The sequence below is a fragment of the Mastigoproctus giganteus genome, chromosome 2 (genome assembly GCF_048544385.1).
Source record: "Mastigoproctus giganteus isolate SK-2022 chromosome 2, ASM4854438v1, whole genome shotgun sequence".
Taxonomy (NCBI): Eukaryota; Metazoa; Arthropoda; class Arachnida; order Uropygi; family Thelyphonidae; genus Mastigoproctus; species Mastigoproctus giganteus.
In genome coordinates this window covers 52,305,252-52,326,426 of record NC_143576.1, presented here as the reverse complement: position 1 = coordinate 52,326,426, position 21,175 = coordinate 52,305,252, and the positions used below count along the sequence as shown (strand labels likewise).

At 36.7% G+C, this 21,175-nt stretch overlaps 1 protein-coding gene across 1 annotated transcript in view; it reads left to right on the top strand.

Annotated features, from left to right (window-relative positions):
• The window catches only part of LOC150089302 (uncharacterized), a 600,028-nt gene that overhangs the window by 352,494 nt on the left and 226,359 nt on the right, over window positions 1-21,175 (top strand). Inside the window, exon 9 of the mRNA XM_090389942.1 lies at window positions 14,353-14,528. Coding sequence (XP_090246068.1) covers window positions 14,353-14,528 — 176 coding nt within the window. The remainder of the gene's footprint in view (window positions 1-14,352; window positions 14,529-21,175) is intronic.

The following is a 21,175-nucleotide window of genomic DNA, read 5'->3' as shown; positions in this document are numbered from 1 at the left end:
TGAAAAAGAACCAGATCTGATATTACACACAGATGTGAGGTGGCTGAGTCGGAGCAAGTTTCTACAGAGATTTCAAAATTTGCTGAATGAAATTAAAAAATTTGTTGATCAAAGGGGAGATGATTATCAGCAGCTACAAGATATGGAATGGTTGCGTGATCTGGCTTTTTTGGCAGATTTTACCAGTAAATTAAGTGATCTGAATTTGGAATTACAAGTAAAAAATAAAAATGTGGGTGACATGATTAGTAGTATTTCTGTATATTAATATCAAATTTTGGCAATGGCTAAGGATCTCAAAAAAAAAAATTCGATCATTTGCAAAAATGTCCTGTTTTCAAATTTAATAGTGAGAAATATGTTTCTGAAATTGAGAATGTAGTGGATGATTTTGAAACCAGAATCAGTGATTTTAAAACAATTGAAGACATTGTTCAATATATTTCTTATCCATTTAATGTCCTCTTAGATACGAAACAAATTGCAAAAAAAATCGCTGTGATTTTTCACATGGAGAAAATATTATTTGAAAATGAAATTATTACATTGCGAAACGATATCTTCCTAAAAGCCAGATCATCAGAAGAAACTTTTGGAAATATGTTTGCCGAGAAAAGTACTCACATGTAAAAAAATGCAGTGAACTTTTAAATTCCTGTTTTGGTTCCACATATCTCTGTGAATCGGCCTTTTCATATTTTAAACAAACAAAGACGAAGAATCGCTGTGCTCTTACGATTATTTTAAACAAACAAAGACAAAGAATCGCTGTGCTCTTACGGACTTGCATACAGAAGATTCTTTATGGTTGGACTTATCACAGTATATTCCCGATTTTGAAAGCTTGGCAAATGACATGAAGACACAAACTTTGCATAAATTAAAATTTTAAATACGTATGAATTTAAAATAAGAATTCTGAATTGTATTGAATTTTAAAATTTACAAACAACATTTTTCAATATGTGTTGATTAACTTTTTTAACCTTGTGCAATGAAATTTTTTGAGATGGTAGGTCATGGTACATTTTGAAGGAAAAAAGTAGATCACATCACAAATTAAGTTGGCCACCCCTGCTATACTGTATTGTTGATTTAGGTTTGGTTACAAAAAAAGGAAAAGGTTTCTCTATTTTTCGTTATATTTCATAACCTGACCTTAAATGGTAGGTTAGGAAATAATAGGAAAAGAAAGAATGATTCTTTTTATATATATATATAGTGAATAGCTATTGAGGTGTTGATTGACATTATGATGCGTGTGTATCCACATGAGTGTCTTAAAAAATAAAAGTACACTAATAAAAAAATTAACGTTTTGTTAATAAAAATTTCTGGTCCATCCATGATCCTAAAGAAAAAAGGTTAGGTTACCCCCTCCACTTCGGGAGGGATTCAGGCTCCCATGGGATTCAAGTGGAAGTAACCTGACCTTTTTTTACCATTATGGAAAGCGTTGATTAGGGAAAGTTACCATTAGTGCTTCTGAGTTACAGAATACTAAACCAATGTGTTGTGTTCGTGCACGAATCAGCACATTGTTTGTCACGCCTACCTGCACCTCCGTAGCCAGGTGGGCAGGAGCAGCAGTGCATATCCCACCGCATATCCCCAGAGCAATATGGCCTTTGTTGCTAATGCACCTAAAAACCAAAACAACAACAACACGCCTACCTGTCAATCAGTATATCGTTCTCGACTTTGCTCCAGACCAATAACACCTACCGGCTGTTTACCGAACGAGCAGCGCTAGAGTACTGTATCGGGAATCTAATTTTCCGCATAAGTTATCCGACGTTTCTCGTCGTTCTCGTGTTGGCATTCTTTACCTTCGCCTTCGTATCTAGTGGAACAATGTGATTCATCCCACTCCTACTAGTGTTTATATAAGTAAAGAAATTTTTGCCATTTTTTTTTTGTATTCTTTCCCAAAAAATTCTTATAATCTGCTGTAGCTTGGCTAACCACTTTGTCACTTGATTGCACCTTCTGTAGATTTCTGTATCTCATGATAATTATCCAAATGTAAATTATCAATTATATATAAGCATTTGATTATTATTGAACGGGTTAGTGCCTTTGCACCATGTTTTATTCATAGTGAACTGTCAAAGTCAGTAATCGGCTTGTATCTCATATTGTGAATACCTTCACAACGAGCTGCCGAGGTATTGCACTGCTTTGAATAAGTAACACTTCACCAGTGGAGAGAATAATGTTACTTATTCTCAATGGATACCACCACCCAGATGGCACCATTTCAAAACTGATTAGCTTCTCTTCGGTCACTCATTGTAAAGGTATTCATAATATGGGATAAAATTAAAATGATTCCAATTATCGGCTTTGACCATTCATTACGAACAAAACATGGTGCAAAGGCACTAATCTGTTCAATAGTGAATCTTAAGCATAGTCCCATGCTTCATGCAAAATAATCAACTTAGTTTATACTGCTACCCACCCTCAAGCATCTCTCTCATTGTGGACTTATACTTTAGCTGGGTTGTCACTATTGCAACACTAGGGTACCTGCCCACCCATCAATGTAAAGCCAGCCATCTTCGAAACGGTGACATATATGTGGTGGTATCCACTGAGAATAAGTAACATTAGTCTTCTCCACTGGTGAAGCGATACTTATTCAAGCCAGTGCAATACCTCGGCCACTCGTTGTGAAGGTATTCACAATATAAGATAAAAAAACTATGCCAATTATCGACTTTGACAGTTAACTACAAACAAAACATGCGAAGGCACTAACTCGTTCAGTAGTGAATCTTAAGCATAGTCCCATGCTTTATGCAAAATAATAAGCATATAATGTACTTCTCTGCCACTAGTGTCATCAGGTCATCTGTTTATTGAGGCTTACAGAAAATAAATTAAATTAAACATTATTTATCACATAAGCCACTCACTGTTATTCAAGATGTTCCTTACTATTGCTTTATATATGGGATAATCGAATTGCTTCTTTCTCTGTATCAGCAAGGTTCCGTATGTAACATCAATAAAACCCTATTCTCACCTTCCACTCTCCCCCCCCCCCCTCAAGACTGCTGAGAACTTCATGTCATATTCTACTTTTATTCCTAATTTTTTCCCTCTTCAACTACCAGGGGTTTTGCTTCCTTACTAGCAAATTAACTGAGGATCATATTTACCCATATGTAAGATTTTGCATTAGCCATTGTATATTCCTATTAACTGCCTAAACTACCTATTAACTACTTAAAGAGGGCAAAATTATAGGGCAAAAGCCTTGAGTTATCAAAACTATTTAATATGCTGAAGAGATAGAACAAAGCCTCGATTTTTATCTAGTTCTGAGAAAACGAAGTTTGCTACAAAATGCATTTATCTCATTTTTGTAGGTGAAATACAAAAGTTGCTTTGGTATTGCACTCACAGATCAAATAAAAAGCATGGCTCAAAATGGAGCCTCACTGGCAATGGCATTCATTTGAAATAAATAGTCGTATACTTTTCCTTGTATAATATTGCTGCTTTTGCTTTTTCAGACTATTTCATTAATTGTTTTATTATAGAGTATTAAAGTAGCATGCCTTGTTAATTTTGTTACCTACCTTTCCAACTTTTAGATTATCCACACGGCTTGCCATGTGAATTGTGATGATACAGATAACATCAGGCATTATCATTAATGAATAACAGTGGGCAACCAAATAACCCAACTCTGAACCTTCTAAGAACTTTCTATGAAAAAGACCCAGTGGTAATTTAATGGTGTGGCCAGGGTAGGGTAAGCAGGTACATTGTACCTCTGATGCTGAAATCTGGTGTTGTGACACTTTTTACATTTAGGCAGTTGGCACCTATTTTAGTGAATGTACCTGTTGACAAAAAATCCTGGCTATGCCTGGGGTAATTGTGCAGTCAGATATGAAGTTTTCTGAGCAGTGCAGACAGGTTGCAGAGCAGGTCATGGGGGTCTTGTCAATGATATATATGAATTTTGCTGGAAGGGAGAAGGAGGTGATTATTCCTTTGTATAAGGCAATGGTCAGGCACGCTTTGAGTACTGCATACAGGTCTGGAGGCCACATTTTCGGAAGGATGTAGAGTTGCTAGAACAAGTACAGAGAAGGGCAACAAGATTGGTGAGGTGAATGAAGGGGTCTTCTTACCATCATCATCATCATTAGCCATTTTCAATCCACTGCAGGATGAAGGCCTCTCCAGCAACTTTCCAGTTCCTTCTGTTTTGAGCACTGGCCATACATTTACTACCCACAAACTCATGAATTTCATCTATCCATCTCTGCCTTTGTTTTCCAAGATTTCTTCTAGCTCCTCTTGGGTACCATTCTGTTATTTTTTTAGTCCATCTGTCATAATGTCTTCAAGCTATGTGTCCTGCCCAAGACCATTTTAGTTCTTTAGTTTTGATAAGAATGTCCTTTACTTGAGTTTGCTGCCTAATCCATGTGTTTCTCTTCTTATCTAACAGTCTGATTCCCAAAATAATTTGTTCCATTCTTCGCTGTGTAGTTCTCAGCTTCTCTTCCATTCTTTTGGTGAATGCCCAAGTTTCACTTCCATAAGTCATGGTGGGGAGTATACATTGGTTCATTATTTTACGTTTCGGACAAACTGGGATATTGCTCTTCAGTATGTGACTATATTTCCTGAATGCTATCCATCCAAAATTTATTCTTCTCTTGACTTCCAGCCATTTATCATTATTACAGCTAATAACTTGTTCCAGATAAGTATATGACTCCATCTTTTCAATTACTGCTCCTTCAATCATTATTTCCCTTTCTGTGGCATACTTGTTCATCGCCGTAGCCTAGTGGTCAGGCGCGCGGGTGCATAAGTACACGTGCCTTGAGTGACCGGGGTTCAAGCCCGTGACTACTGAATACGGTGCTGTTTCTGGTATTCTGTCTATCTTGTGAACTCCTCTGACCGTTTGGTCGTCCCGGAGTATAAACAGAAAATTTATTATTATTATTTACTTTTGTTTTAGCCATATTCATCTTTAGTCCAAAATCCTTACTAACTGTGCATAACTGATTAAGATTTTCCTCTAATCTTTTGGATCGTGGCTTATGACCACAATGTCATCTGCAAATCGTAAATGGTTTATGTACTCTCCGTTCACATTGACTCCTTTCTGCGACCAGTCTAATCTTCTGAAAGCTTCCTCAAGGGCAGCAGTAAACAGCTTCGGAGATATTGTGTCTCCTTGTAGAACTCCTTTCTTGATTTTAAATTTCCTACTGTCTTTGTCTAGTCTAATAAAGGAGGTAACACTCTCATATATTTTCTTCAAAATCATAATATGTGGGGGGTATCTATGCCTTGTCTTTCTAGTTCCCGAAACATTGCCTTATGCTGTATGGAGTCAAAAGCCTTTTCATAATCCACAAATGCCAGGCATAATGGTGTTTTATATTCATTTTCTTTCTCCATTAGCTGTGATATTACGTGAAGGTGGTCCATAGTTGAGAATCCTGTCCTAAAGCCAGCTTGCTCTTTCGGTTGATTCTCATCAAGTATTCTTTCTAATCTGTTAGTAATGACTCTTGTGAACAACTTCTTACCAAGAAAGGCTTAAATTCTGCAAATTGCAGCATCTGGAGACTTAGGCACCTACGAGGTGATCTGTATTTAAGGTGTATAAAGCCTTGAATGGGTTGAGCAGGTTCATTGCTGATGGGATTCTTCCTCTTGCTCAGATTACAAACCCAAGGGAGCGTAAATTCAAATTGAAGGACAGTTGTAGAATAGATGTTTGGAAATTTCCCTTTTTGCCAGCGGGTGGTTAATGCCGGAACAAACTTCCATTTGTCATGGAAGTTGATAGCTTAAATAAGTTCAAGGAAGAACTGGACAAACTTTTAGAGCGAATAGTTTTGTGAAATGGGATTTTTTTTTTTTTTTTTTTAATGCTGTATAAGCTTGCTCTTGCATCATATGCCTCTATTAATGCTAATGCCAACCCCAGAAGTACAGAGAATTTTTTGATCTTCTAACAAAAAGAAAAAAAAAAAAAAAAAAAAAGGCAGACAATAAAGCCATACCAACAAATGATATTTTTCACAGTGACTGAAGTTGATTAGTTCAACTTAATAGTCTCAGAATTACAGGGATGTTTGAATATCACAAAATTCCAAAATTGACCAAGATATGTGTAACATTTACAATCAAGTTTATTGAATATGAACAAAAGTTGTCTTAATATAAAACTACCGCAGAAAGAGCATAGAGAAAAAAAAATGTTTTGATACAAAATAAATATGTACCTAAAAATTAATGAACTGTACACATCTATGATTGATATTTGTAAATACAGGCAACTCTCAGTTTACGAACGAGTTCCGTTCCAAGACATTGTTCGTTATATATTTTGTTCGTTATGTGTACCTTGCATTCCTGAGCTTTTACAATACGTATTGTTAAATGTATATGATATGTATTGTAAAAGCTCAGGAATGCAAGGTACACATTTTAATGCTTTAAAATGGCTAAGGTACACATTTTAAAGCATTAAAACCATGTACTAAACATCGAATGGTCTGTACCAGGGGCGGCAAACCTATGGCACACGTGCCCAATGAAGGGGCACGCATACAAATTTTTTAGGATGCGGAATTCAGAGCATCCCAAAAAAATTAAGTTAACTATTCAACAATTTTCTTCAAGTTTTGTCAAGTTCAGAGAATTGGAAGAAACTACAAAATTCATTAAGTTTGCAGAAGTATAAAACTAGCCGAACTGAAGCTGAATATGTTTCAGTGGATCGACCTGGATGATTTGAGATGCAATTGATTGATTTTCAGAGCAGCTCAATTTGGAGGCAAAAATTTATTGACCTCATAGCTGATTTAGAAAATACTGAAAGGGAATGACTAGTGATGGGAAAGACTAGTGATTAGCATAGAAAATTGCAGAAAATGAGGTATTAAAAGTTTGGAATTCCATTCCTGAAACTTTTGTCTGTTTAAAAAATCTGGCAGCAGCATTGCTAACAATTTTCTAATCACATATTCTTGTGAGTCTTTGTCCTCAGTGATGAACTTTGTTAAATCTGGTGTCATAGGAGTAGTCTTATGGATGAAACTAGTGCTGCATGCATAGCTCTAAAAGTTACAAAGTATAGTGATGTAAAGTATCTGTCTTCATTGGTGCAGCAACAGAAGTCTCACTGATGTTTTATATTTATAATATCAGAGAAGTTTATCATTTTATATTAAATTTGTTTTGTAAGCTAAAAGTTATATTTTTGTTATGAAGGATTTTATTTTAATACATCATTAAAGCATCTTTGAAATGATGTTTTTTATTTCATTATTTGTTTGGTTATGCTTTTGTCAAGTAAAATGTGTATCAGAAAAATAACAATACAGAATATCGATTATCCAAACTAATTGGGACCAAGGTTGGATCAGTTAATCAAATAGTTTGTTAATCAAACATACACAAGAATACCAGGTTTATACAAATTGTAAATAAGCCTACGATTAAATTATTGTATGCAAGGTTATTACTACTCTATTTTGAAATATTAAATATTATAAAAAATAATTTATTTAGGAATTGGTTTGTAAATAATAACCAAAACACTTTGAAAAAACATTGTATATTATATTTATTTCGAACTTACTTAATTAATTGTTTTACATGGTTTCAACTATAAACCACATTTTTTTTTTTTTTTTTAAATAAACAGAAATAAACAAACACAAGTAATTGCACACAAATAAGAGTATAATGAATCTTCAGAAGGTTTAGTTTTTAACATATGTAATCTTGAATTTTTCTTTGAACCATGCGAGATTGTTTAGATGCTGCTGCTCAGCATCCATCCAGCACAGCCCCAGTGAATTTTCTGGTACCGTTCGGTGATTACAAAATGCATATACGAAATATATGTAAGGCACAATGGACGCTTCAGTGGCAAATGCTATACATAACAAACTCCTTGAAATTAAACCTGTACCGCAATTATGGGCCTCCAGTTTTCACACAAACAGACAAAAAGAGGTAGTCCTGGCAAGAGTCCGAATAGGCCACACTCATTTGACCCATCTTTCCCTGTTATCAGGTAATCACCCTCCATACTGTTTGCACTGCCACAGGCCACTCACAATAAAACACATACTCCTGGAAAAGCAGTTTCTAACTGCTTCCATAGAAGACAATAAAACTAGTATTAAGTACTATGATAGGTGCAATATGGTCTAAGTAGCCATTGCACCAGAAAAATCCAAACACAACAACAACAATCCAAACACGGCAAGATTTTTTTTTTTTTCACAGCAGGATCTCTCATCCTCTTTAATAGTGCTATCTCTGTAGAACTGCATTCAGATTGTTACTCACACCATGCCATTGCAGTTTCTAGTGCACTGAAGGCCTCCGTGTGAGTGAGCCTTCAAATGCATTAAGGAGCAGGAGTAATATTTCAGCATAACAACCAGTGCACTAAAAGTAGATACTGTAATTTGGGGGGGAGGCAGCGATGGTTCAGATAATTGACAGTTTGGATAGTCTATGTTCCATTGTACTTTGCAAAATTCTGAGTGGCATGTGAGGTTAGTTTTTTTTAAAAAAGATTTAGCCAGTTTTGGCATGCACCCTTAAAAAGGTTCGCCAGTCCTGGTCTATACAATACGTTTTATTATAATGTATGTATGCATTATGGTTTATCATATACGATACGTAATGTAAAATAAGAAAAAGAATAAAAAAAAACAAGATTTCGTACTTGTTAATTTTAATTAAAAACATAGTTACAAAATATAAATAAAGAAATGAGTACTAACATAATATATGTACTGTACATACATATGTATTCAACTTTACTTGTCAATATCTTCATCAGAGTTCAATACTTGTCACAAGATGAGGTAGATGGAAGGAAATCTGATAATGAAGAAACAGCTGGGTTTTCCACCTTCTTAAAATATGTTTTTATAGAAGATTGCACAGTTAGTTTCTTTTTTCTTCAAAAATCTCACTGTAGCATGCTAGACAGTCATAAATGCTCCTTTTCACTTTTGCAATTCTTTCCATATTTGTGTCTTCTTCTTCAACCAACCCTTCAGAAACTGATTTAATATTTGCAGCCATTTTCTGCCTTGTAAATGTTCTGGGAAGCTGTGGAATATCAGGTTCTTCTATTACTTCAGAATTTAGATGTGTCTCTAACGGTGTCTGTAAAACAGCTGACCATGTCTGTTGTTGTTGCTGTGCAATGTGAAAGATCGGTTGGGTGCATTTTTTGCTGTGTGTTACAGTGCTGCTATTATACATTTCAGGTATCTTTGTGATTGAAAGAGAAAGGGATGGGGAAGCTTCCCTTTCCCAGACTCTAATATAAGTGTTGACCATCTAAGATAACCAAGGCAAAGAAAGTGATGATCCTATTATATTATAATAGGGGAATAGGATCATCACTTTCTTTGCCTTGGTTAGATGGTTATCTTATTGACCATCTAAGATAACCAAGGCAAAGAAAGTGATGATCCTATTATATTATAATAGGGGAATCACTTCTGTGTGGTGTGGCATGTAAGCCACTGTCTTTTTTCTGGCTAGATTAGTTTTAATAACCAAGAATAGTTCAATATAATAATCATATTATAATTTTCTGATAATTATTGTAATAAATACATTTTTTTTAAGTTTATTTATTTAAATCTTAGTTATGTTCACTATAAGTTTAGCATTTCGTTTTATAAGGAACTTTATCTATTGGAGACATTAATAAATTTTGAATGATTATGTCATTCTTTATAGTGAATGTTTGTAAATCGAGAGTTGCTTGAGTACCTTAAATTGCGTTTTTAGCATTAGTAGGGACACACAATGCAAGAAAGCAAGCTTATACAGCATCAGCCAAAAAAAAACCCTTCCCATTTCACTGATCCATTCATTCCAAATGTTTGTCTAGTTCTGACTTGAATTTATTTAAGCTGTCAACTTCCACAACAACAGATAGAAGTTTGTTCCAGCAATCAGCTACCTGCTGGCTAAAGGCAGACTTCCACACATCTATTCTACAACTGTCTTTCTTCAGTTTGAATCTATGCCCCCTCAGGTTTGTAATCTGAGCAAGAGGAATAATTCCATCAGCATTGAACTGCTCAATCCATTCAAGACCTTATACATCTCAGTCAGATTGCCTTGCAGGTGCCTAGTCTCCAGAAGCTGCAATTTGCAGAACTTAAGCCTTTCTTCATAAGAGCACCCCTTTGTTCCCTTCACCAGCTATAAAAGAGAGAATAGATAAAATTTACCTTAAAAATATTTTGAGTTTGGTGTTGTCATGAAATAAAAGACAGATTTTTGGATCTAAGAGAAATAGACAAAAAGTCATAGGTTCCCCACCCCTGCACTATATGGTTTGCTGTGCCTGTTCTATGAGCTTATGAGATTATCAAGATTCCCAATACATCTGCTATTGTGGAATTTTGGAAAACCACAGTTGCCCATCAAGGCATTCAACCACCATTGATACAACCAATACCGGCTTCTAATGTACTGTGTAAGATGATATACATGCATGGGGGGGGGGGGGATTTGAACACTTTTATTTGGAGTGCATGTCTGAAGAGTGGGAGAGATAAATACATAAAACAGCTGATGAATGATGAAAAATTATAAATTAAGTTCAAAGATTATGTTGCAACATTAAACAATTTTCCATATTTACAAATTAAAATCTGATAAGCAAACCAGCAAAATTTAATTTCGTAACAGAAAAGAGAAGTTTAAAAAATTATATTCAGACAACTTCATGTGAAATAGTTACAGGTAGACTCAGAAGTGGCAGCAAGTGCCATTGCAGCCATCTCACTTATGGCTTCTATTAAGTTATATATAATGGTAATTTACATTTTTTTTTTTTGAGAGAAGTTATCTTGTTAAAAAAAACTGAAATAAACCATAATATTCCTACCCCATTAGTAAATTTAGCACCTTTTGCATGACTTGCTATCTAACATGTAAATGACAATAATGAAAATAAATCTAAACAGTTTTGCAGTTCAAATAAAATGACTTCATAGAAGCAGTTTTATCACTTACAGTGAGCAGCAAAATAGAGCTTGTTGTGAATAATTTCACTGTTCCAGTCTAGTGGCAAAGGTGATTGACTCACTTTTGAAGTCGACGACGACGTTCATTCACCAAGAATTATTCCGGAAATGGCATATTCCTGATACACTCTTGATACCATCGATTTGGCAATTTCCTTACCACCTCTGGGATAGAGTGACCCATGCGTTGGCACTCTATCATTCCTCTTTCAGAGTCAGTTAACTCACAACATTTATCCATACTGACATTGAATTACCGTCTACATGAATGCAGTGTACCTATATACCTGCCAGCAGTGGGTTGGTCCACTAGTGACAGGACTGGCAGCATCGTGTTTGCCCAGGAACCAGGTATCCCACAAATTCTGTCCTTTCAGTGTATAACCTGGAGCCCCCATTTAGTATCGATGTGCTCCATGCTGCAACTACTCCGATCAGGGATAGAAAATGCCCAGGACCAGACCTGCTGAAGCCTGAAATAATCAAGAAAACTGCCGAGTTCATTTTAAATTTTAAAACTCCCAAGATCATTTTAAATCTCCTCAACTGCTGTTTACAAACTAGAATATTCCCAAGCGATTGGAAAATAGCCGACTTGAAACTCATCCTTAAGAACCTCACAAAACCTCCAGAGTTACGAGAATCCTACTGCCCAATCGCAGTCCTTAGTAAACTATTTGAAAGATTGCTCCACAAAAGAATTTTGCACCACTGGGAAAGTGCCAATTTGCCTTCACCAAAACAGTATGAGTTTAGACCTGGTTACTCCATGGTTGATGCCTTACAGAATCTTCTTATAGTGGCTGCTGCCATTCAGCAGACAAGAAGTACTTCTTGATTATTGCCATTGACTTCACTGGGGTGTTTGATTCAGTTTGGTCGCCATGCATCCTTGGCAGACTTTGCAGAGTTTCCATCCCTAAAAATCTTTATGGGACGATCAAATAATATCTCTTCATCAGATCCGTTGTAGTTAATGCTCCATATCACAAAGTCTCCAGAAACATCTGCGGCTGCCTACAGGGTTCGGTCTTGGGACCTTTATTATGGAATATTGTTTTGAAATGCTTCCGCCACATTGATCTGGGAGAGGTCAAATCTCAAGCATATGCTGATGATCTTATCATCACTGTGGCCGGGACTCCAGGGCTGGGCTCGAGATCCTTGCTAATCATGCCCTTTGCATTCTCCAAAGCTGGGCAAAAGAGAATAACCCTCAGATATCTCCGACCAAGGCAAACTAAATACTGGAAGACCACCACAAATAAAATTAGATGGAAAGACCATTAAATTGTCAACGCAAATGAAGTACCTTGGAGTAATGCTTGATACCAACCTCTCATTCCAGCCACATCTGAAATACCTCCGAACCAAAATCCAGAACTATGCTACTCTTGTTGTCAGGGCCTCACGCCAGGACTAGGGCCTTAAGTGAAGAACCCTCTCATTATTCTGAAAGGCTGTTTTTATACATATGCTTCAGGAAGCTGGTTCACCAAAGCTGTTACAGCTTCCAACAGGAAAATACTAGATGCCATTCAGCAGTCCATTCTGTTTGTTACTATCGGCACCTGCTGTACGGTCAAAACCCACGCCCTTTAGATTCTGGTAGGTGCTCTGCCCCTTGATTTAGAGGTAGTCAGAATGGGATTGCTATATCAGCTCTTAAAAGCAGTTTCGCATACCATCCTCAACTACACAACCAATGTATGTAAAGAAGAAAGCAATGCCTACTTGACTACCTGCAGCAGGTGATCAAAGGGGGAAATCACCCAGAAATCTTGCCGAATGTAAGCGTGATCTTCCCCAGACCTCCGCGATGGTTTTTTACACAGCAGAGGTTCCAACGAAAATTTCTTGATGTTATGTATCCATTAAAGCCAAGTTAATATCACTGGGCATCATTGAAGATCTATATTGTGCTTGTGGGAGCTGAAAAGCTGGCACCATCTTATGTATGATTGTTCCCTGTATGAGGACCTTCATTCTATATTAATCACCAAAATCATATACTTACCCAGAAATCAGAAATTCCACCTACTGTACAACATACAGGAATATACAGCATTTGAAAATTTTGCTCAGGAGCTCTTTGCAAGATGGAGAAACAATCTTAGCATCCATCCTAAGAACATGCATGCCAAAGAGCAATCACTGAATAGTGAATAATATACATCCAACTGCTGATGTTGAGACCTACCAATTGCTATAAACACCTGGATATGATTAAATATCTTGATGTGAGTAAAACCTCTAAACAAGACACAGACTGAGAACCTCCAATTGTGACAAATACCTGGATATGACTGAGCCGCTGAGGGGACTTGTTCTCTCAACCGTGACCTGGACATCTACAATTGTGACAGTTATTTGGATATGACTAAACCACAGAACACAATTGTGACAGTTATTTGGATATGACTAAACCACAGAAAGGGACCTTGCCTTTCAACCATGACTTTTGTGCCAAGTAGCAATTAATGTCAGACACTCTGTCTTGTATCTTTTGACTTCCACTCCTTTGTCCCACTCACCTAGTGGAGTTTACTCCACCTAATAATTTTGAGGATGTCTTCCTCCTGAACACCTCAATATTTCTTACTATTTTCTCCCACTTGACTTTCTTATTCCCCAATCTCTATCTGTTTTTTTTTTTTGTTTTTTTTCTTTTTAGGTCCCATCACTGAAAGCTCAGGCAATTAGGTGGCAGGACCTACAAGAGAATGAGTGGGCAGCCTGGCTTACCTCCTAGCAGTGTGTACAGCCAGTCCTGCAGCCAAAAGCCAGATCACAACAACAGAAACCAACATAATACTTCTCACATACCGCACACAATACTTTTGTCTGGCTTTTACAGAGTACTTATTGTACAGTTGTGGGGAACCCTTCTCCAAACACTATGTACACTAAGTTCCAGTTGATTGTTCATACTTTATCCACAATGATCCATTAATTAAACATATCATTCAGGATGCATGTATACTACTAATGTGCTATTTCTAATACATCAAATAAATTTCTTAGCTTATTAATTTATAATAATTTAGTCATAAATTAAATTTAATTGAGCTCTTTTTGTTCAATAGAAACTTAAAACCAAATTACAGCTAATAATTTTTTTCTAAGATATTTGAAGCTTGTGATAGTACAATATCCATCCTTTTCACAAAGGTACATAATTATTTGTCAATATAATGCTTCTTTGTTTTTGTTAGTTTGAAATATAAAAAGCAAATTACAGGATATATATATATATATATATTTTTTTTTTTTTTAGGCATATACAGCACATGATTGTACACTGGCCATCCTCTTTATGACTCAGACAATCCAATTTGTTAATGATAAAAATGAACTGAGATTGAAACTCTGCAGATCCATTCTCAAGATGCTTGTATATTATAAATTTCAGCCTGAATGCCTTCATAATGTTTTGTTGCCCATTATTCAGAGGTAATAAATCTTTCTGATTGTTTATCTAAAATATTCCTTGTATTGGAAGAGTGTATTAACAAAACTTGGTAGATTGATTTTTTCATGTTTTTTATTTAATAATAACGATTTAAGTTGGGTATCAAATTCTGCTGTTAGTATTACTAGTGGCAATTATGCCAGAGAAAAACTTTCTGTATCACGTATCCATCCCTGCCAATAGGTTGTTGATTTCTTCCTTGAATTTATTCAAACTACCTACTTACACAACACCAGATGGAAGTTTCTTCCAGCAAACAGCTACCCGCTGGCTGAAGAAAAATTTCCACACATTGATCCAGCAACCATCCTTCCTCAGTTTTATTTTATGCCCCCCCTCATGTGTGTGTGTGTGTAGTCTGAACAGGAGGAACAATTCCATCGTACTGAGCTTACTCAATCTGCTTAAAGCGTGAAATATCTGAATCAGATTTCCTCACAGAAGACTCTGGGTGTTTGCAGAACTGAACACATTTTTGGTAAAAGCACTCTTTTGGTGCAGTCATTAATCTTATTGCTCATCTCTGTACCTGGTCCAGGATATCCACATCCTTCCTAAAATGAGGTTTCCAAACCAGTATGCAGCACTCAGGATGTGCCTAACCATTCCCTTATACAACAGGATAATCACCTCCTTAACCCTACTGGTAAAATTCCTGTAGCATCAACAAAACCCTATGAGCTGCCTGGCAGCCTGTCTGCTATGCTTGGAGAACTTCATATCTGACTACATAATTATCCCCTGGGTCTTCTTCGTTCTCCACTACCCTGAGTGGGTACCATAGCATTTGTGCATACCCTAATTACTGTCTTTAAGCATCCTGCCAAAGTTCATAAGCTTTCCCGAAATCCAAATATATGATATAAAAATTATTTTTGAGTATCCAGGATATCTGTGAATCGCCCCCCAAGGAGGGGCATTCATAGATATCCTGGATACACAAAATGGATGCACAATTTTTTTTTTTTTTTGACTGATGCTATTTAAGCTTGCTTTCTTGCATCGTATGCCTCAACTAATGCTAATCTGTTACCACTTTATAGTATTCTGTCAGATTAGTCAAATAAGATTGCCCCTAAGGCGCATTTAGGGCTAGAGCCTCAAGCTGCGAACAAATTTAGACTATGTATATAAAGTGCTTAGCATCGTAATACACAGCCATTTCTGAATAAACAGAAAATTTTTAAGGTGGCATCGTTTTAGGTTATATCTCATATTGTGAATACCTTCACAACGAGTTGCCATGATATTGCACTACTTCGAATAAGTAACGCTTCACCTAAGGAGAAGACTAGTGTTACTTATTCTCAGATAGGTACCACCACCCAGACAGCACTGTTTCAGGGCTATTTGGCCCTTCGTCAGTGAGTGGGTAGGTACCCAAGTGATGCAATGATGGCAAAAACAGTTATGAAGTATAACTCCACAATATGAGAGATGCCTGATGGTGTATGATGTATTTAGACTAAGGCGCATTTAGGGCTAGAGCCTCAAGCTGCGAACAAATTTAGACTATGTATATAAAGTGCTTAGCATCATAATACACAGCCATTTCTGAATAAACAGAAAATTTTTAAGGTGGCATCGTTTTAGGTTATATCTCATATTGTGAATACCTTCACAACAAGTTGCCATGATATTGCACTACTTCGAAAAGTAACGCTTCACCTAAGGAGAAGACTAGTATTACTTATTCTCAGATAGGTACCACCACCCAGACAGCACTGTTTCAGGGCTATTTGGCCCTTCGTCAGTGAGTGGGTAGGTACCCAAGTGATGCAATGATGGCAAAAACAGTTATGAAGTATAACTCCACAATATGAGAGATGCCTGATGGTGTATGATGTATTTAGACTAAGGCGCATTTAGGGCTAGAGCCTCAAGCTGCGAACAAATTTAGACTATGTATATAAAGTGCTTAGCATCATAATACACAGCCATTTCTGAATAAACAGAAAATTTTTAAGGTGGCATCGTTTTAGGTTATATCTCATATTGTGAATACCTTCACAACGAGTTGCCATGATATTGCACTACTTCGAATAAGTAACGCTTCACCTAAGGAGAAGACTAGTGTTACTTATTCTCAGATAGGTACCACCACCCAGACTATGATGCTAAGCACTTTATATACATAGTCTAAATTTGTTCGCAGCTTGAGGCTCTAGCCCTAAATGCGCCTTAGTCTAAATACATCATACACCATCAGGCATCTCTCATATTGTGGAGTTATACTTCATAACTGTTTTTGCCATCATTGCATCACTTGGGTACCTACCCACTCACTGACGAAGGGCCAAATAGCCCTGAAACAGTGCTGTCTGGGTGGTGGTACCTATCTGAGAATAAGTAACACTAGTCTTCTCCTTAGGTGAAGCGTTACTTATTCGAAGTAGTGCAATATCATGGCAACTCGTTGTGAAGGTATTCACAATATGAGATATAACCTAAAACGATGCCACCTTAAAAATTTTCTGTTTATTCAGAAATGGCTGTGTATTATGATGCTAAGCACTTTATATACATAGTCTAAATTTGTTCGCAGCTTGAGGCTCTAGCCCTAAATGCGCCTTAGTCTAAATACATCATACACCATCAGGCATCTCTCATATTGTGGAGTTATACTTCATAACTGTTTTTGCCATCATTGCATCACTTGGGTACCTACCCACTCACTGACGAAGGGCCAAATAGCCCTGAAACAGTGCTGTCTGGGTGGTGGTACCTATCTGAGAATAAGTAACACTAGTCTTCTCCTTAGGTGAAGCGTTACTTATTCGAAGTAGTGCAATATCATGGCAACTCGTTGTGAAGGTATTCACAATATGAGATATAACCTAAAACGATGCCACCTTAAAAATTTTCTGTTTATTCAGAAATGGCTGTGTATTATGATGCTAAGCACTTTATATACATAGTCTAAATTTGTTCGCAGCTTGAGGCTCTAGCCCTAAATGCGCCTTAGTCTAAATACATCATACACCATCAGGCATCTCTCATATTGTGGAGTTATACTTCATAACTGTTTTTGCCATCATTGCATCACTTGGGTACCTACCCACTCACTGACGAAGGGCCAAATAGCCCTGAAACAGTGCTGTCTGGGTGGTGGTACCTATCTGAGAATAAGTAACACTAGTCTTCTCCTTAGGTGAAGCGTTACTTATTCGAAGTAGTGCAATATCATGGCAACTCGTTGTGAAGGTATTCACAATATGAGATATAACCTAAAACGATGCCACCTTAAAAATTTTCTGTTTATTCAGAAATGGCTGTGTATTATGATGCTAAGCACTTTATATACATAAGATTGCCCCTTAACAAATCCATGGTGTGACTACAATATAACTGCATTCCCTCCATGATCCTGCATACTTCTTTAACCTGAGATTCCATTGCATTCCCTGGAACAGAAATCAGGCTAACAAGTATGTATAATTCACTTCACTCTTTTATCCCCCCGGATTCTCTCATAATTATAGCTGACGTTTTGCTTACCACTTTTGCTGCCTCCATTAGTAGGCGTCTCCGTAGCCAGGTGGGAAGGAGCAGCAGTGCGTAGCACACGCTTCTTGATTAGACCGGGGTTCGAGCCCGTCACCACCAAATACGGAGGATGCGGAAAGGTCAAGGGAATGACCACCGCATATTCCCGGAGGAATATGGCCTTAGTTGCTAATGCTCCTAAAAAAAAAAACCAAACAAACAAAACAAACAGCCTCCATTAGTAAAATTGGATAGATCCTATTCAACCCGCAGATGCCTTTTTTTACCTCTAGCTTCAAAAATTTCTCTTCCACTTTCCTCTTGTTTATCTAAAAATGATTTAGCTCCCTGTTAGAATTCAATAAACTTTTGATATCTCACTGACATCTGAGTAACCTAAATAGATCATCAAAAGTTAAACTATTCACATCTAGTGGACCAATGTGATTCACCCCCTTTCGTTTAGTGATTACACAAGTAAAGAAGTCTTTGCTACTTTTCTTTACATTCTTTGCCGGAGATTTCTCATAATCTGCCTTAGCTTGCCTAACCTCCTTTCTGAATTGATTGCAAACTGATTTACCTCATTCTACCTTAATCTATCTTATTCTTCTGTATCACCTTATAATTTTTACACATCCCATCCATTTTTCTTCCCTGCCGCAAGTCTCATCTGTACATCGGACATCCATTTAAGTGTAAGTCTTGAACAGTATCTCTTAATTGGTATAAAAAGTTCTACAATTACTTCCATGAATGCTTTTGGTAACCCACAGTTGGTCCCATTGCATAGTTTAAAAACTGCCCACGACTACTGTTGTTACCCTTGCAAAAGTCCTTCCCTTTACCCTTGATAGTAGTTATGTGCTGATGAGATTCTTCCTCTTGCTCAGATTACTCACCTGAGGGGACATAAATTCAAATTGAGGAAAGACAGTTGGATAATAGTTGTGCAGAAATTTGCCTTTAGCCATCAGGTTATAGTGGAGGTCTACAACTTAAATAAGTTCAAGGCAGAACTGGACAAACATTTGGAGTGAATGGAATGGGTAAAATGAGGTTTTTTTTTTTTTTTTTTTGGCTGATGCTATATGGGCTTGCTTTCTTGCATCATATACCTATGCTAATGCTAATATCTTTAAGTAAATTCCACATCATTATACGGTGATCACTGCCACCCAGTGGTCTTTTATTTGAGATTCTTAATACATGAAAAATCATTGCTGATTATCAGATCGAGAGTACTGCTTTTTCTTGTTGCCTCTATAACGGGCTCATAGAGAAGTACAAGCATGTTAGAGAGGTTATGTTCTGTATTTATTGAATAAGGGTATTCAATAAATACAGAAAATTCGTACTGCTGTTCAAGTGATCAACTCACAAGTCCCACTGAATATCTGGAGCATTAAAATCCTGCATTATAAAAACTTTGATGTACTAGCCCACTCTTTGGCATTAGATAGAGATTTTGTAGGTTTTTACTTAGTATCGGCAAGGGAATCCACATGTTGGACAAAGATTTTGCAGCTCCGGTGAATGCTAAGTTTTTAAATATATTTAGCAGTTTATTGACTTAATTATTATATTAAATCATTTTCTATAAGTAACTTATATACTCCTAGTCAGACTCCTTGGTTTATTTTGAATTTAGATTGCAATTTTGAAAGTTAATACAAACCATTCCGGTTATTTGGGACACATCGGGACTAGTGCATTTCGGCCCAATTAACGGCTGCCCCAATTATCCAAAGTTTCATGAAAATAGTTAAAAATACAATGTACCCCCCCCCCCTTTACAATTAGTTCACTGTACAATCAAATCACATTACGACGAACTCACCATGGTAAAGTACCTTTCACTGTACGATGTGTAGTAAGTGCCGGTCATTGTGATCACGTTTTTGAATTGAATTTTAATTCTATTAAACAGCGATTCTAATTAGAGAAAATATGAGGAATATTATCCACAGGCTATAAAAGTAAAGATATATTAAGCACAAATTTAGCCTTTATTACCTTACCAATTAAAAAATTAAATGATATGTGATAATCGGAATAATTAATACGTACTGTAATATGTACATACGAACTAGTTGATATTTCTGTTCACTGACATTTGTGGGCGGAGGTTAAAATTTAACACAGTAAAAAGATAAGTAATCAATAACAAAGAACACAGCACACACACAAATTGCAAGTAACATAATATGCGCAAGTGAGAACGGAGTAACGAGTTACAAAGCTTTAAAAATAGGAATGAAGAGAAGATCTGAAAATTAATTTTTTTATATGATTGAAGATTTCATGGATGCGTAAACACATTTCACCATAATAACCCACAGAATTCCAGCTGTCGGTATTATCCCAAATTCAGTAAGATCGAGTTTACTGTCAGTTTATGATAGATTTCACTAACACAAAAGTTCAATAAACAGGTCACTGCAAATTGTTTTATGGTTGTGACCTCCAGAATTTCGACCGAACCACGTGGTACCGTCAGAGACAATCGTAGGGTAATTTCCAGTGCTGCGGTTTTCCTGCCCCGATTAAACGGCATTTTGTCCCAATTAAGCGAAGTAAACCCTGGCTATTTTCTCAATTAGTTTCTGTTTTTTAAGATTTGCCCCAAATAAACGGCTGCCCCGATTAACCGGTGGCCCAAATAACCGGAATCCACTGTACTTAGTATCCGTAGATTTACCATTTGTAACTTCCGCCGTTGTTACAGCATAAGCATACCGATACAGCATATATCCTGAACTAGATAGCATAAGGTTTAACGTAAAACTAGATAGCAAAACACGTAGCACTGTATTAGAAATCTGTTAGCTTAGTATAGTATAGTATTAACAATTAATTAGTAAAATTTATTATTTTTTTAAATTTCATTGTCAATTAAATTGTACTTAAACGGAATCATGGCCCAGACTAGAGCAGCAAAGCAACGCTCACAGATTAACCAGATGCTGTGTCTCGGGGGAGAACCGAAAGGGGCAATTCTCCAACAATCACAGTCTAAAAAAATGCACGAAGTGTGAAATGTTTGCAGAGCTGTCTAGAATAGGACATGATCTAGCCAAGGAGGATGTATTTGTGTGTGTGCTAGGTGCAGAGACTGTGAGGAAATTAGTCTCCAACTCAG